This window comes from Bufo bufo, chromosome 6 (assembly GCF_905171765.1).
Source record: "Bufo bufo chromosome 6, aBufBuf1.1, whole genome shotgun sequence".
Taxonomy (NCBI): Eukaryota; Metazoa; Chordata; class Amphibia; order Anura; family Bufonidae; genus Bufo; species Bufo bufo.
Window position 1 is genome coordinate 391,420,100 of NC_053394.1, and position 16,987 is coordinate 391,437,086.

Here is a 16,987-nt window from a genome sequence, read left to right on the forward strand (position 1 = left end):
ATCACGGCCTGCTAGTTATGTATTAGCATCACTGCTAGTCACAGCCAGATATTTGGTTGAGCAGAAAACCATGTATCAGAAAACTACGGCTTGTCAGCCTTTCACAGGACAAATGTTTAGATCAGTGGCCGACATGCTACAGGATTGCCCTTTCGGCCTTGAGGTTAGTAGGTTAGTTAAGAACGCATTATATTTGTGTTTCTACGGGTTCTTAAGGCCCGGGGAATTTACATGTGCAGCCACTTCCACAAAGTTTCTTCGTAAGAAAGACTTAATTCACAACAGGTCAGGGTACTCGCTGAACTCAGAACAGTCAAAAGCCGCGCGACCAGGAGAAGTGGTACATATCAGGTATTTTCCCACTAGTAACAAATGGTGCCCGGTTGAAGTCCTGAGCGAATGGGTGCTTCATATATGTACGATGCCACCGGACTCGCCATTGCTGCCTTACAACAATGCACCTCTCAGCATTCAGGTATTTCTCAAATACATTAGAACACTGTTAGTCACTATCGGTGTTAACCCAGCCAGTATTACGGGTCACTCATTCCGCATTGGTGCCGCTTCAGCCACCTCTAATAACAATGTCCCGGTTCATGTCATCAAAAGGCTAGGAAGATGGAAGTCCTCATGTTATGTCACATACATTCCAGACCCATGTCAAGAAATGTCTTTTGCCTTTCGAAAACTGTTGTTATAATGCATTAGTATAATAAAGGTTAATTACTCTAAACATCCGAGCTTTTTGGCCACTTTAGGCTACCTTTACGACAGAAGTTATGGCACAATTCTACTGCTTATTGTATAGGGGTTCCGGTAGGGTACTTATTTCTGATAGCCTATCCGAACACAAGTGTTAGGCAAATAGATTGCCGTATTTGTGTGAGGGGAGGCTCCCTCACACAGTATTTAACCTCACCCTCCGTAGCCATGGACGCACGGCTCAGCGCATTTCACCCACCCACCCATTTCCCCCTTTTTAATTCTCAGACTACTTAAGGTGGGCCACTTTAAGATACCTTTACGACAGCAGTTATGGCACAATTCTACTGCTTATTGTATAGGGTTTGTCTGATAGCCTAACCGAACACAAATGTCTTGATAAACTTGGGAATTCATTTTTTCTTCGATGATAGCTATCGGTCCAGGCCCTGAGGCAGCAAATCAGCCCCAAACCATGATGCCCCCACCACCATACTTCACAGTTGGGATGAGGTTTTGATGTTGGTGTGCTGTGCCTCTTTTTCTCCACACATAGTGTTGTGTTTCTTCCAAACAACTCAACTTTGGTTTTATCTGTCCACGGAATATTTTGCCAGTACTGCTGTGGAACATCCAGGTGCTCTTGTGCAAACTGTAAACATGCACCAATGTTTTTTTTGGGCAGAAGTGGCTTCCTCTGTGATATTCTCCCATGAAATCCTTGCCCCCTCTCAACCATCCGCCACTCCGTCTCTCGCCTTGAGCAGTTCCTGCTCATCTGCCCACAGTCAGGTGTCTGTCAAGGACATGTTTGAGCGTAAGAAGCCAATGTCACCCCCTTACCCGGCGTCTGACAGCTGGCTTGTCTGAACTCTTAGCCCGCCAGATTTTACCATACAAGCTGGTGGAGTCTGAGGCGTTCCAAAAATTTGTAGCTATTGGGACACCGCAGTGGAAGGTACCCGGCCGAAATTTCTTTGCACAAAAGGCAATCCCCAACCTGTACTCGATTGTGCAAAAGGAAGTAATGGCATGTCTGGCACACAGTGTTGGGGCAATGGTCCATCTGACCACTGATACCTGGTCTGCAAAGCATGGTCAGGACAGGTATATCACCTACACTGCACATTGGGTAAACCTGCTGACGGCTGCCAAGCATGGAATGCGTGGCTCTGCATAGGAGTTGGTGACACAGCCACGACTTGCAGGCAGGCCTGCTGCCACCTCCTCTACTCCTCCTACTCCATCCTCTTCCATAACCTCCTCGGCTGAGTCCTCTTCTGCTGCTGCGTCTTGCTCCACATCAACGGCACCCCCCCAGCTCCCCAGGGGCTATTCCACATCCCGGATACGGCAGTGTCACGCCGTCTTGGGGTTGACTTGCCTGAAAGCAGAGAGTCACACCGGACCAGCACTCCTGTCCGCCCTGAACGCAAAGGTGGATCAGTGGCTGACTCCGCACCAACTGGAGATCGGCAAAGTGGTGTGTGACAACGAAAGCAATTTGTTGGCGGCATTGAATTTGGACAAGTTGACACATGTGCTGTGCATGGCACATGTGTGTAATCAGATCGTACAGCGCTTTGTGCATAAGTACCCAGGCTTACAGGACGTCCTGAAGCAGGCCAGGAAGGGGTGTGGCCATTTCAGACGTTCCTACACGGCCATGGCGCACTTTTCAGATATCCAGCGGCGAAACAACATGCCAGTGAGGCGATTGATTTGCGACAGCCCGACACGTTGGAATTCAACACTCCTAATGTTCGACCGCCTGCTCCAACAAGAAAAAGCTGTATTTGTATGACCGGGGTGCTAGGACAGCCTCTGCGGAGCTGGGAATTTTTTTGCCACGTTACTGGACGCTAATGCGCAATGCCTGTAGGCTCATGCGTCCTTTTGAGGAGGTGACAAACCTAGTCAGTTGCACCGAAGGCACCATCAGCGACATCATCCGATTTGTTTTCTTCCTGGAGCGTGCCCTGCGAAGAGTGCTGGATCAGGCCGTAGATGAGCGTGAAGAGGAAGAGTTGTGGTCACCATCATCACCACCAGAAACAGCATTATCGGCATCGCTTGCTGGACCTGCGGCAATGCTGGAAGAGGAGTCTGAGGAAGAGGAGTGAGAGGAGGAATATGGCTTTGAGGAGGAGGAAGACCAACCACAGCAGGCATCCCAGGGTGCTTGTTGTCACCTATCTGGTACCCATGGTGTTGTACATGGCTGGGGGGGAAGAACAGACCTTCAGTGAGGACGAGGAACGGGACATGAGCTCGGCATCCAACCTTGTGCAAATGGGGACTTTCATGCTGTCGTGCCTGTTGAGGGACCCTCGTATAAAAAGGCTGAAGGAGAACAACCTGTACTGGGTGGCCACGCTACTAGACCCCCGGTATAAACAGAAAGTGCCTGAAATGTTACCAAATTACCGGAATTTGGAAAGGAAGCAGCAGTTCCAAAATAAATTAAAAAGTATGCTTTACACAGCGTATAAGGGTGATGTCACAGCACAACGGGAATCTAACAGGGGAAGAGGTGAAAGTAATCCTCCTCCTACCACGACCACGCCGGCAAGGACAGGACGCTTTACAGATGTGTTGTTGATTGAGGACATGCAGAGCTTTTTAAATCCTACGCATCGCCACAGCCCTTCGGGGTCCACCCTCAGAGAACGACTCGACCGACAGGTAGCAGACTACCTCGCCTTAACTGCAGATATCGACACTCTGAGGAGCGATGAACCCCTTGACTATTGGGTGTGCAGGCTTGACCTGTGGCCTGAGCTATCCCAATTTGTGATAGAACTTCTGGCCTGCCCCGCTTCAAGTGTCCTGTCAGAAAGGACCTTCAGTGCAGCAGGAGGTATTGTCACTGAGAAAAGAAGTCGCCTAGGTCAAAAAAGTCTAGATTACCTCACCTTTATTAAGATGAATGAGGGATGGATCCCGAAGGGACTGACAGTGGGCGATACATTCGACTAAAAAAGGCCTGCTGATGAGATGATCTGCCTTGGGCTAAAAATGGTCCACACGCTGCTGTATTTTACCTCTGAATGCCGGATGACTTGCGCGACTTATCCGCCACCAACTAGGGTTCAAGCCGCAATGTTTTAGGGCACTTTCAGCCTGGGAAACAAACATCAATTTTTCTGGCCGCTGCTACAGCAGAGGCTGCAACAATACCTAAATTTTTCAGGCATGTGTACATGCCTCATTTTTCTGGCCTCTGGTGCTGCACTGTGGCTTCAAAAACAAAACAAAAAAAAAGGCACATACAGGTGTTATTTCCCCTTCGTGATCGTTAATTTGTCGTGGTGAAGGGGCTTGCGTATCACAATGAAGCGACCACCTCTATGAGTGTAATGGCAATGTTGGCACACCCCAGATGAAAAGGTCATTGCTTCATTGTGAACAGGCCAAAAGCGATCGGCTGGATAATTTTGCATAGAAAGAACATGAATTTTCTTTGTGATCATCTAAGGTGATCATTAAAGCCTACTAGGCCAACAATGGGCCCACACTGCAGAATCATTGTTTTCTGGGTCACTTAACTGTCACTGAACTACCTCAGCACGACCATAGGCTTTGTAAAACCCCCATCCCCTGCAATCTCCCAAACGTGCGCACGAGCACAGTCATAACTACACCAAGATTGACGCATAGTGGTATAAAATTTGTGTCATGAGTGCGTCAACTATTGACAACTCTTTGCGGTTGTCTAAAATCTATTCCATACACGTCCCCTGATAGGGGACGTAACAGGGATTAAACTGATAAGAATAGAATAACATAACACACCACAACTATCTGGTGGCACATTAGATTGCACGCGCAGTGCCCCAAATTTGAAGTAGGAGGACCGACCAAGCATCTTTTTCCATCTCCCCGTTCCTAAAATCGATGCCATATACACGTCCCCTGATAGGGGATGTAACAGGGATTAAACTGATAGGAATAGTACTACTTAACACACCTTATAATAACGCAGAGAGAGGCAATGCAGAGAGAGGAGTCTGAAGAAGAGGAGTCAGAGAAGGAAGGTGGAAGACCAACCACAGCAGGCGTCCCAGGGGGCTTGTTGTCACCTTTCGGGGACCCTTGGTGTTGTACGTGGCTGGGTGGAGGAAGAGACCTTCAATGACATCAGTGAGGACAAGGAACGGCACATGGCTAGCTTGGTATCCAACCTTGTGCAAATGGGGAGTTTGCGGTGCGTTAAACGGGGAGTTTGGTCTGTCACTGTGAAGCGGGCGTAACCCTTACACTACCTGATCGATACAACATCATACCTGATGTTTTAAAGCACGTTATTCCAAACAATTTAGGAATGTTAGGTGATTTATGCCCTTTATGGATTAAAACCCGACTCTGCGCCAACTACGTAATTTTCCATGGGAGTTTTGCCATGGATCCCCCTCCAGCATGCCACACTCCAGGTGTTAGTCCCCTTGAAACAACTTTTCCTTCACCATTGTGGCCAGAAAGAGTCCCTGTGGGTTTTAAAATTCGCCTGCCCTTTGAAGTCAATGGCGGTTCGCCCGATCGCGAACATTTGCAAAAATTCGCATTCGCGAAAGGAAAATTTTATGTTCGCGACGTCTCTACCTGTGAGATCCAGCCCCCTGGATCTCACAGGCCCCAGAAGCTGTATGAGTAATACACACAGTATTACTTATACAGCAAATGCATTCCAATACAGAAGTATTGGAATGCATTGTAAAGGATTAGACCCCCAAAAGTTCAAGTCCCAAAGTGGGACAAAAAATTAAGTGAAAAAATTAAAAGTTTTCCCCCCAAAAAATTTAAAGTTTCAAGTAAAAATAAACAAAAACGTCATTTTCCCCAAATAAAGTTAAAAAAAAATGGTAATAAATAGGGGGGGGGGGGGGGGTATACATATTAGATATCTCCGCGTTCGTATCGACCGGCTCTATAAACATATCACATGACCTAACCCCTCAGATGAACACCGTAAAAAATAAAAAATAAAAACTGTGCTAAAGAAGCCATTTTTTTTGTCACCTTACATCACAAAAAGTACAACAACAAGCGATCAAAAAGGCGTTTGCCCACCAAAATAGTACCAATATAACCGTCACCTCATCCCGCAAAAAATTAGCCCCTACCTGAGACAATCGCCCAAAAAATAAAAAAAACTATGGCTCAGAATATGGAGACACTAAAACATCATTTTGTTTTTTTTTAAAAAGCTGTTATTGTGTAAAACTTACATAAATAAAAAAAAGTATACATATTAGGTATCGCCGCGTCCGTATCGACCGGCTCTATAAAAATATCACATGACCTTACCCCTCAGATGAACACCGTAAAAAATAAAAAATAAAAACTGTGCTAAATAAACAATTTTTTGTCACCTTACATCGCAAAAAGTGTAATAGCAAGCGATGAAAAAGTCACACGCACCCCAAAATAGTGCCAATAAAACCATCATCTCATCCCGCAAAAATCATACCCTACCCAAGTTAATCGCCCAAAAACTGAAAAAATTATGGCTCTCAGACTATGGAAACACTAAAACATGATTTTCTTTGGGCAGTTTACGACCACATATGGGGTGTTTCTGTAAACTACAGAATCTGGGCAATAAATATTGAGTTTTGTTTGGCTGTTAACCCTTGCTTTGTTACTGGAAAAAATTTAAAATCTGCCAAAAAAGTGAAATTCTGAAATTGTATCTCTATTTTCCATTAATTCTTGTGGAACACCTAAAGGGTTAACAATGTTTGTAAAATCAGTTTTGAATACCTTGAGGGGTGTAGTTTCTTATATGGGGTCACTTTTATGGAGTTTCTACTCTAGGGGTGCATCAGGGGGGCTTCAAATGGGACATGGTGTCAAAAAAACCAGTCCAGCAAAATCTGCCTTCCAAAAACCGTATGGCATTGCTTTCCTTCTGCGCCCTGCCGTGTGCCCGTACAGCGGTTTACCACCACATATGGGGTGTTTCTGTAAACTACAGAATCAGGGCCATAAATATTGAGTTTGATTTGGCTGTTAACCCTTGCTTTGTAACTGAAAAAAAATTATTAAAATGGAAAATCTGCCAAAAAAGTGAAATTTTGAAATTATATCTCTATTTTCCATTAATTCTTGTGGAACACCTAAAGGGTTAACAAAGTTTGTAAAATCAGTTTTGAATACCTTGAGGGGTGTAGTTTCTAGAATGGGGTCATTTTTGGGTGGTTTCTATTATGTAAGCCTCGCAAAGTAACTTCAGACCTGAACTGGTCCCTAAAAATTGGGTTTTGGAAAATTTCTGAAAAATTTCAAGATTTGCTTCTAAACTTCTAAGCCTTGTAACATCCCCAAAAAATAAAATATCATTCCCAAAATGATCCAAACATGAAGTAGACATATGGGGAATGTAAAGTAATAACTATTTTTGGAGGTATTACTATGTATTATAGAAGTAGAGAAATTGAAACTTGGAAATTTTTGCTAAATTTAGTATTTCTTTTCTAAATAAAAATGATTTTTTTTTTACTTCATTTTACCAGTGTCATGAAGTACAATATGTGACGAAAAAACAATCTCAGAATGGCCTGGATAAGTCAAAGCGTTTTAAAGTTATCACCACTTAAAGTGACACTGGTCAGATTTGCAAAAAATGGCCTGGTCCTTAAGGTGAAATAAGGCTGTGTCCTTAAAGAGTTAACCAATCTGCAAATAGTTACTGCTAACTACATACTGCAAATTGTAACCAAATTTAGCAAGTGAACTATTAGTTAGACCTCAGATATACCTCTCAGAGAGATCATAAAGTGCTTAAATAACTTAAAGTGAGAGTACAGATACTCAAGAGAGAAATATATCCACCATTTTATGTTAAATGAACAGTTGAACCACCATCTTATGCATACCGCCATTTTGTGATACTTTATTCAACACGTGTTTTGTACATGGACTATCTGCTGCGGAGGCGGCAGTGTTCTATATGAACAAAAGTTGAAGTTAATAAAGAAGTTATTTCAATCATTTGGTGTGCTCTTTAAACCTACTGTTTCCATAGAACGGCGCTAGAGGAATTACAGAGTAATAAACAGTCTGGTTAGACTAAAAAGTCAGTGATATAAAAATTCTTCTAATGCCACAGTGCAAAAAGCACTTCATAGTGCTGCGCCTGCCACAGGGTGTTATATAGAAGACATGTCCAGGAGATCTCAGATGTGGACTGGAGTGTTGGGGAAAAACCCCCTACTTCTATGATTGTCGGGATTCCAATTTAAGTTTTATGAGTGCTCAGATAGCTGACACAGACACACTGCTGAATCAGATTATCTCTCCTTTATTTCATAAAAGCATACATCTTTTTAACACACAGACAATCACAGACAAATCTGGCACCCCACCAAAAAGGTGGAAAGCGAAACTAATGATTTGATTGGTTATTCATATAAGGTAATACTTCCGCACCATACTAACAGAATTAGTCTTTACTGGTTAAAAACTTTCTAATAATTAAAAAACTTCTGCAGGACCTTATCTCAAAGTTAGTATTCGTTAGAAGCGCATCCCAAATTCAGAAAGAACATAACTCTCTCTTGTATGTCAGACTCTGATAAGGAAGCGAGGGTGCTACTACCTTGGCCTTGCAGCTAGTAGCATTTGATCTATATACACACAGAAACTCCCTACATCCTTCCAGCTGGCCAAATAATTTTTTCCACATATATACAAGATGGAGGATATGTTTATACATAATGGATTCTCATAGTAACATAGTACATAAGGCTGAAAAAAGACATTTGTCCATCCAGTTTGCCCTGTTGTCCTGCAAGTTGATCCAGAGGAAGCCAAAAAAAAAAACCCTGTGAGGTAGAAGCCAATTTTCCACACTTTAGGGGAATAAAAAATTCCTTCCCGACTCCAAATCAGGCAATCAGACTAACTCCCTGGATCAACGACCCCTCTCTAGTAGCTATAGCCTGTAATATTATTACACTCCAGAAATACATCCAGGTCCCTCTTGAATTTCTTTATTGTACTCACCATCCTCCCTTACAATTCCCCCATTTTGAGATATCTTGGAACTGACACCTTAACCCAGAGGTACTTTAGGTGGGATAGGTCCAACTGCCAGCTGGAGGCCAGATTCCATCTCAGGTATTGAGCCTCCACCCACCCTGCTATGGGGAGAGGGACTGCAGTCTTCCTAGGGGTACAGGAGTTAAAAAATGCATAGAGGGAGCATCTTAGTAATTATAATTATATAGTAAATAAAACAACTGAGAAGCCTCCATTTTTATTTATTGTGCTGCCTACCTAATTTTTGCAACTTTTTTTACATGACACATGGGGCTTTTTAATAATGTTTTTCAGAGATTTATTTTCTTTTTAATTGAAACTCAAGCTCTATATTCTTTAAATATGCAGATTGACACCAAAATAAATGGTTAAAATTGGTTCCCTGTTTTGGTCATATTGGTAGTGTTTTTGTTTCATGTAAAAAGAGAAACTATGCAGACCTTTTTTTCTATTTTATTCTCACTTGTATTTTATTATATATTTTGATATTATTAAAATATATTTTGGCCTATGGGACAGTTACACATCACTGTAACTGGGGCATCCAAATGTGACGAGTGAACCTTCTGCACCATAATGGCCCCTGCCTGGCAAGGTAGAAACCACTATGTGCACAAAACAAGCAATCACCTACAGAATATATTAAGGGGTATTCCCATCTTAACAATCATATCTCACATTGACCCTTATGTAAAGTTGATGAAAAATGCAAATACAGCAGCAGTTTGTGAGCTATGCTTGGCAGTTAGACAAAATAAACCAGCCGCCTAGGCGGTAAATAACCATGTAAGGGGAGTATCAACTCGAGGTTACACTTTAAACACCTTCCCACTTATATAAAATATAACTTTTATTAGGTAATAAAAAAAATATATATAAGCTCAAACCAAGCCCAGATCAAGTGGGTCTTATAACAGGTACATTTGTTGTCTCAGACAGTAAGACTAATAATTTCATTGATATTACTCACGGTTTGTTGGCATCTCAGCACTTTGAAACGGATGTACGGCCCCTGAGTATTACGGATGACGGTCTAAGGCATGTAATGTCTTCAAATTCCAAAGAGGGGGCCGGGAAGGAACGGACAAAGTAGGTACCTATGCTCTACCTAAAAGCCCCTCCCTAAACCTCAGCCCAGGGACACCCCTTAATGGTAGGGGTTCCCTGTCCTCGTTCCTAACCTACCACTCACAACTTGACCCTATATAAAAGATTCCCGTGGGCAGATGAAACAGGTAGTATTTTTCTCAGCAATTGACATTAACCTAACAATGTACCACAAAAAGGCAAAAACACATATTGCGACCAGATACAAACTGAAATGAAATCCCGACGCAGCGTTTCCCCAGTCCCTACATGAGACTGGTTCATCAAGGGATTAGATCATATAAAATACTTAGGTAGAATCTCAAGATAAAGACTCTCACAGTGGTGCCTACAACCAGGACCCACCAGGAGACTTGGGCTAGGATGCAGGCTTCTTAGATGGCAGATGTCTCGAAAATTGCGGATCCGCAAAACACCGCCGGCACCCCAATAGAAATGCCTATTCTTGTCTGCTACTGCGGACAAGAATAGGACAACTTCTATTTCTTTCTGGAGCCGCAGACCGGAAATGAAATGCGGATAGCACACTGTATACTGTCCGCATCTTTTTCGTCCCCATTGAAAATGAATGGGTCCGCACCCCTTCCACATAATTCCAGAACGGATCCGGACCCATTCATATGGACGTGTGAATGGACCCTTATCTGTATGTAAACAGATTTCAGTGTGCACGGAGCAGCGGAGGGGAAGCTGATACAAGGTGCGGCTATAGCCGGGGATCGGGAGCCTTTGACATCCAGCTCTCTGCACTGGAGTTCTACTTCAGTTCTCACCAGGCAGCTGACATACTAGTGATTTATGTACAGCTGCTGGGTTATATATCTGGACGTGAGCAAGCAGAGATAGGCAGCAGGCAAAGGATGATCTGGGGAGAATGAGAGCTCAGAAAGTGTAGTGCTATATGGATGTGAAAGGTATGACTACTGTCTATATACTATATATACTCAGCACATTACTCAGTTTCTCCCTGTTTAGTCCCTGTACACTTTACTATATGGCAGCATCAGGAACACACATCCAGAGCTCTACATATCATCATGTGATAACATAGCTCCCCCCACATAACAAGCACAGTAGGGGAAGCAGGAGCAGAAAGGCAGCTGAAGATAATGCTAAAGTGGGTGATGGGAATACCCCTTTAAGGGGCAGCATCCAAAACCATCCATAGAAACAGTAAAGGATTACTACCCCCCCCCTCTCCATCCGAGGTATCGTCATTACCTGTAGAAGTATTGTCAGGTCTAAGACATTGATTAAAGACCCAAACAAAACTGTAACTGTGCCTATGGAACAGCCTGAATATTAGAGATCCTCCAAGTAAAGCATATCATCTCCGTATCACCATACAATAATAGGAATGAAAATAGTCATAGGAAACAAAATTATCAAAAATTCAATATATCCAATAAAAATATTTTATAAGATAAGAAGCCTTTATTGTCACTGTAGAATACAATGCACAATACAATGAACTGTTTGGAGCAATCCTAGATGCCATGGACAGAGGAACAAAGAACTGATATTTAAAGGGTTTCTGTCCCCTAGAAAAAAATGGGTATTAAGCTGGCTGACATTAGCGATGTGCTAATGTCAGCTGAACATACCTATATTAGTGCCATCTCACTGACTAAATCCTTTATTGAGAAAAGCAAACTTTTATAATATGCTAATTAGCCTAGGCTGCTCTCCTCCTGCCAGCCGTGTCTGCAGTGTAAATCTCGCGCCGTTGAGGGAAGGACGCTCGGCGGCTGCTGGCTTCCTCACTGCACCTTCAGTGCATACTGAACTGTTTTATCTCCCTTTAAAAAGAAGTATCTGACAGAATAAAGCCAGTTAGCAACACTGACTACCATAAAAACACATAAGAGAGGGCACTAAAGGGCTAAGCATGGAGATGGCTTCACTCTGTGAGTTTTATGATGTGTAACAAGAGCTGATTTCTGGTTAAAACATTTACCACATTCGGAACATGAAAATGGCTTCTCCCCTGTGTGAATTCTCTGATGTACAACAAGAGACCATTTCTGATAAAAACATTTCCCACATTCTGAGCATGAAAATGGCTTCTCTCCTGTGTGAATTCTCTGATGTACAACAAGATGTGATTCCTGCTTAAAACATTCACCACATTCTGAACATGAAAATGGCTTCTCCCCTGTGTGAATTCTCTGATGTGTAACAAGAGCTGATTTATGCTTAAAACATTTCCCACATTCTGAGCATGAAAATGGCCTCTCTCCTGTGTGACTTCTCTGGTGTGTAACGAGATTTGATTTCCTGTTGAAACATTTCCCACATTCTGAGCATGAAAATGGCTTCTCTCCTGTGTGACTTCTCTGATGTGTAACAATCTTAGATTTAAATCTAAAACATTTTCCACATTCTGAACATGAAAATGTCTTCCCTCTTACGTGAGGTGTTTGATGTTTAACACCTTTTCTGTTACTTTTATTCTGTGTTACAGTCTGTGATGAATCAGAAGATTGGACCGGTTTAAAAGGATCAAATAATACATTTTTGCTGTGATTGGATGAGGGTATATCTTGGATATTGGCATGCTCTTCATATATATCTTGTATGATACCACGATCATCTACTTCAAAATCTGAAGATTCCAGAGGTTTCTCTAAGTTCCTGGTACAGTCATCTGCCAAGAATAAAACACATTTTATTATTGATGAATAATATATCAAAATATTGTATTGAAATTTTATTACATTTCAGTATAAAAAAAATCCACAGAAAGGTATGGCACAAAATACAGGAATTAACTGACTCAAACAGTGGTGGCCAAAAAGATCACAATCTAATAGTAGACACCGAGTGGCATAACTAGGCCAGGTTGGCCACCACCATGAGCAACTTACCTGCAACCTCCACTCAGTCATTTTAAATACATATAAATAAAACATTTCCTAACGCTGGACAAGAGGCGCTGAGTGCCCCCTTAGTTCCCCACACCATAGTTATCTACCCTAAGAGTCCCTTTCACAGTAGAATTCCCGTTTAGTGCCCTCAGGAGAATGCCGCCTTGATGTCTCCAAATAGTAGTTATGCCCCCTTAGTGCCCCCACACAGTAGTTATGCCCCTTACAATAATGCTTCCCCTTAGTGAATCCACACAATAGTTATGCCCCCTTAGTGGCCCCCTTATAGTAGTAGGACTCCTGTACTATGAATAAAATTAATAAAGTAATACCGAGCACATCATGCTCTTCCCAGCAGCAGACGTGATGTGATGACGTCATCTCTCCTGCTGAGCTGAGGAGAGCGCACAGGCCGGAGGATTATCTCAGCATATCAAAAGGTACTGTAGTTGTCAATTATCTAAAGAATAGCTGAAATTGTCCAGTAGGTGGTACATGGCTAGTGGGGCAGGAAAATGCTGGAAAATCCCAACATTTCAGCTGCTTCTATCAGTCTTCAAGAGTTACCTGAAGATTGCTAGAAAACCATAAGGAACAACCAAAAAGATGTGTCCAAGCCATATTCTAGACAATAGGAAAATGAGCGAGCACTCATAGACTTGGCAACCAGATTTACATATGCAGAAAATATTTATTAAATCCCCATAAAATACAAGTAATAAAATTTATAAGAACAATGTAGCAATAATATACAACATTACAGTCACATATATGATCGATACTATATTCAATAAAAATATATTCGATAGAAATATTCAATAAATTGAATGGTAGAAAATTCAATATTTAAATATTCAATAGAATATTCGATACGACTCAATAGTGTCAATAAATTCAATAATATATATCACACCAAAAAACTTCAAGTATATGCTGTTATTTGGGAAAGTATTATCTTCTAGCGCTCTATCCCAATTTGGGAAACTGAATGTCACTGAAAATGTTGTAGGTGTATTCACTGGGAGCGCAACATGTTCATAAAGTGTCCACAGGAATCCTGATAATGTGAAAAGTCTCTTATAGCATATCATTTTAAGGTCGATATGAGCTTTGGATTGAAGAAAACTTTAAATCGATATTTGGCTTACCGTCTAGCGTCTGCTGTCTCCCTATTGCTTCAATGGAGCTTTAAATATTTGCCGGCTTATTCAGTCGCTCCATACAGCAAGCTGGTTTAAATTTCGCGGGAGTTCCAAAGATCGCGGGAGTTACCACTCTGTTCCGCAATTTCCTTTGGTGCAGCTTTCGACGATAAGAATAGTTAATCCTTTACTGTAGAGATTTTCTTCTGTATGGCCATACAGTATTATCGGAGGCTTTTCAATGCAGGTACATCACTTGTTTCACCAGAGAAACTGCAGGATATGTATCTAGGTAAACTTCAGGGTCTGTAGGTGTCGGAGGTTTCTTCACTTCATGTGGCACAAAGAAGGACATAGTGGCACTACCAGCAAGTGGTTGCTTTAATGGCATGTATACCATCACCGGTACTGTCATATTCATCTTCAGCCCTTCAGCATTCTTCCCATTGATATACATAAACAGACGACTAAAGCTAGTCACCATCCCCATGTTAAAAGGGTCCAGCTGGTACTTTGGACAGTCATAGTTGTGACAAAATGGAGGCAACTGGTTCTGACTGGAGACATCAGACACTTGTACTGCAATCCCCAGTACAGAGAGCAGCCCCAGCAGAAGTCTTCTCCTCATTCTTCCATGGAGAGTATCCAAAGATATATTCATAATATCTCCGGAAGGCGTCCTGCAGCACGAAACACGCCGGCCCCGCGGTGGAGCCTGCACCGTGCACAATCTGAAACTCAGCCGGAGGGAGGTAGGAGACATTGGGGGACAGCTGTCCCAAATAACAGCATATACTTGAAGTTTTTTGGTGTGATATATATTATTGAATTTATCGACACTATTGAGTGGTATCGAATATTCTATTGAATACTTCAATATTGAATTTTCTACCATTCAATTTATCGAGTATTTCTATCGAATATATTTTTATTGAATATAGTATCGATCATATATGTGACTGTAATGTTGTATATTATTGCTACATTGTTCTTATAAATTTTATTACTTTTATTACTTAGTATTTTATGGGGATTTAATAAATATTTTCTGCATATGTCAATCTGGTTGCCAAGTGTATGAGTGCTCGCTCATTTTCCTATTACTACATTTGCCTTTTAAGAGAGGGTGGGGTGATTCCCTCTATATGAGCTTGCAGCACCATACCTTAACTACTTGCTAGTGAGCCACCACAACCTACCAATATTCTAGACAATGCTAGGACTGGCTGTTAGGAAGGAAGGAAGGAAGGAAGGAAGAAGCGAAGAGGCAGAAGAAAGAAGGAGAAGAGAAAAGTGCTACAGAAGAGGAAACCTGGAGGGGCCAGAGCAAAGACAGGGACTGGAGAGACATGAGAAGACCTCTGTATAGTAACTACACTGTACTGTAGAGGGATAGAAATTTGTGGTTTAGTTACCAAATGGTCTTGGGAGTAACTTTATTATTATTAGTAATTATTAGTAATTGTTACTGTGTACAAGTCTCTCCGTATGTGATATTTATTTTTGTTCCTTTACACTTTCATATATACTCATCAATAATAATAATAATAATAATAATAATAATTGTAATATCATTATTCCCACATTGCACAATATATCTATTTTTCTTTATTTGTATAAGCAGAATCTTAGAGACCTCTCTGCTTTACTTAGTGGTCACTACTCACCTGGGCGGTTATCTGTAGGAATGTCCTCTGTACTCTGCTCATCACCCCTCACATATGTCTCTGTAACATATATAATGTTCAGATCTTCACCCGGATTCACAAGCTACAAAAGAAATATTGTAGAAGTCATCAGACGGTTGGAGAAGTCGCGTGGGAGGTTTTATATGACCTGAAAAGATCAGTAATTAGAATGACGACCAAAAATAACCGGACAGCAGGACTTATCTGACCCAAATATCTGCAGGTCTCCTGTATAAATCTAATCTGATTGCTTCATTATTCCAACCAGTTTGCAATGCAGGGAGAGTAGTCCTTATATTACATCCCTAACATTATACTGTGTGTATATAACATTACATTGTGTGTATATAACATTACATTGTGTGTATATAACATTACATTGTTTGTGCGCCTGTTGCCCTTGCTGGCCGTCCCTGGGCTGTGAAGCCGGTAAGCCAAACTTCTTTTGATCCGTGGCTTATTTACCTCCCTGGAATGGGCATAATCATCTGCTCTGCTGCAGCCAATGACTGGAAGCAGGGGACCATGCCTGTGCCGGCGAGGGAGCAAACAACATTTACTGGAAGATGGACACACAGGAGCTGGCACACATAACCAGAGCTAAGGGTAGCAGATACGTATGACTCTTTCCATAGGAGAGGCTGCGGACACATGTGAAAAGTTACTTATTCCTGAACAAACCCTTTAATGCTGTCTTCCTGTTCTGTCTACCAGTTTTGGGATGACTGCAGGCATGAAGATACTGTACCTAGTATAAGGACAGCGGAGAACGCAGGAGAGGTGAGAACTGATTATCTATCACCACTAGATGATCCTGAATATCACTGCTTATAGTAAAAGGACAGGAGATGTGCGAACTGATTACGATTATATTATATGATTATTATTACTATTATTAGTACCTTCCAAAAGTCTCTGTACTTTTTTTTAACAAACGCTGCACGACTAGATTTATCGCATGCATCATTCAGGGAGCATGTGTTATTTCTCCCAAACACAAGCAGCCACAATGTTCCTGCAATTGTCTCTGACCACCTTGCCCAGTTTGAGTTAGGTGAGGAGACAGCCAGCGCGGTTGTTTGCTGCTTGATGCCCTTTAGAAAGTATTTGGCTATGTCGCTACTATCACGCAGGGAGATCAGCTCTAAAACGGCATGGCAATGCTTCACATGATAGGCAGAAGGAGTGGGAGCGATGTTCTGCCCTGCTTCTGTTTGGGACAGACAGGATATCCATGGAGGAGGCCGATAAGTGCCAGGTGTCGGAACAAACGTGGAGGTGTCAATAGGACCTGGCCTTCTTGCTACAGTGCTGCCTCGCTGGAAAAAACATTGATCTAATGGGATGTGAAAGGCATGAACTGTTCCAGTCCGTAACCGTTGCTCCAGGTGTCCATTGTGTGCACCTTGCTGCACAGCTAGAATTGCAAGGAGTGGCC

The 16,987-nt window shown here is 42.2% G+C and overlaps 1 protein-coding gene across 1 annotated transcript in view; it reads right to left on the reverse strand.

Moving 5' to 3' along the window:
- Nucleotides 1–16,987, reverse strand: part of LOC121003516 (zinc finger protein 208-like) — a 2,651,670-nt gene that overhangs the window by 260,397 nt on the left and 2,374,286 nt on the right. The window contains exon 9 of the mRNA XM_040435418.1: nucleotides 11,774–12,277. Within this exon, the coding sequence (XP_040291352.1) occupies nucleotides 11,774–12,277 (504 nt within the window). The remainder of the gene's footprint in view (nucleotides 1–11,773; nucleotides 12,278–16,987) is intronic.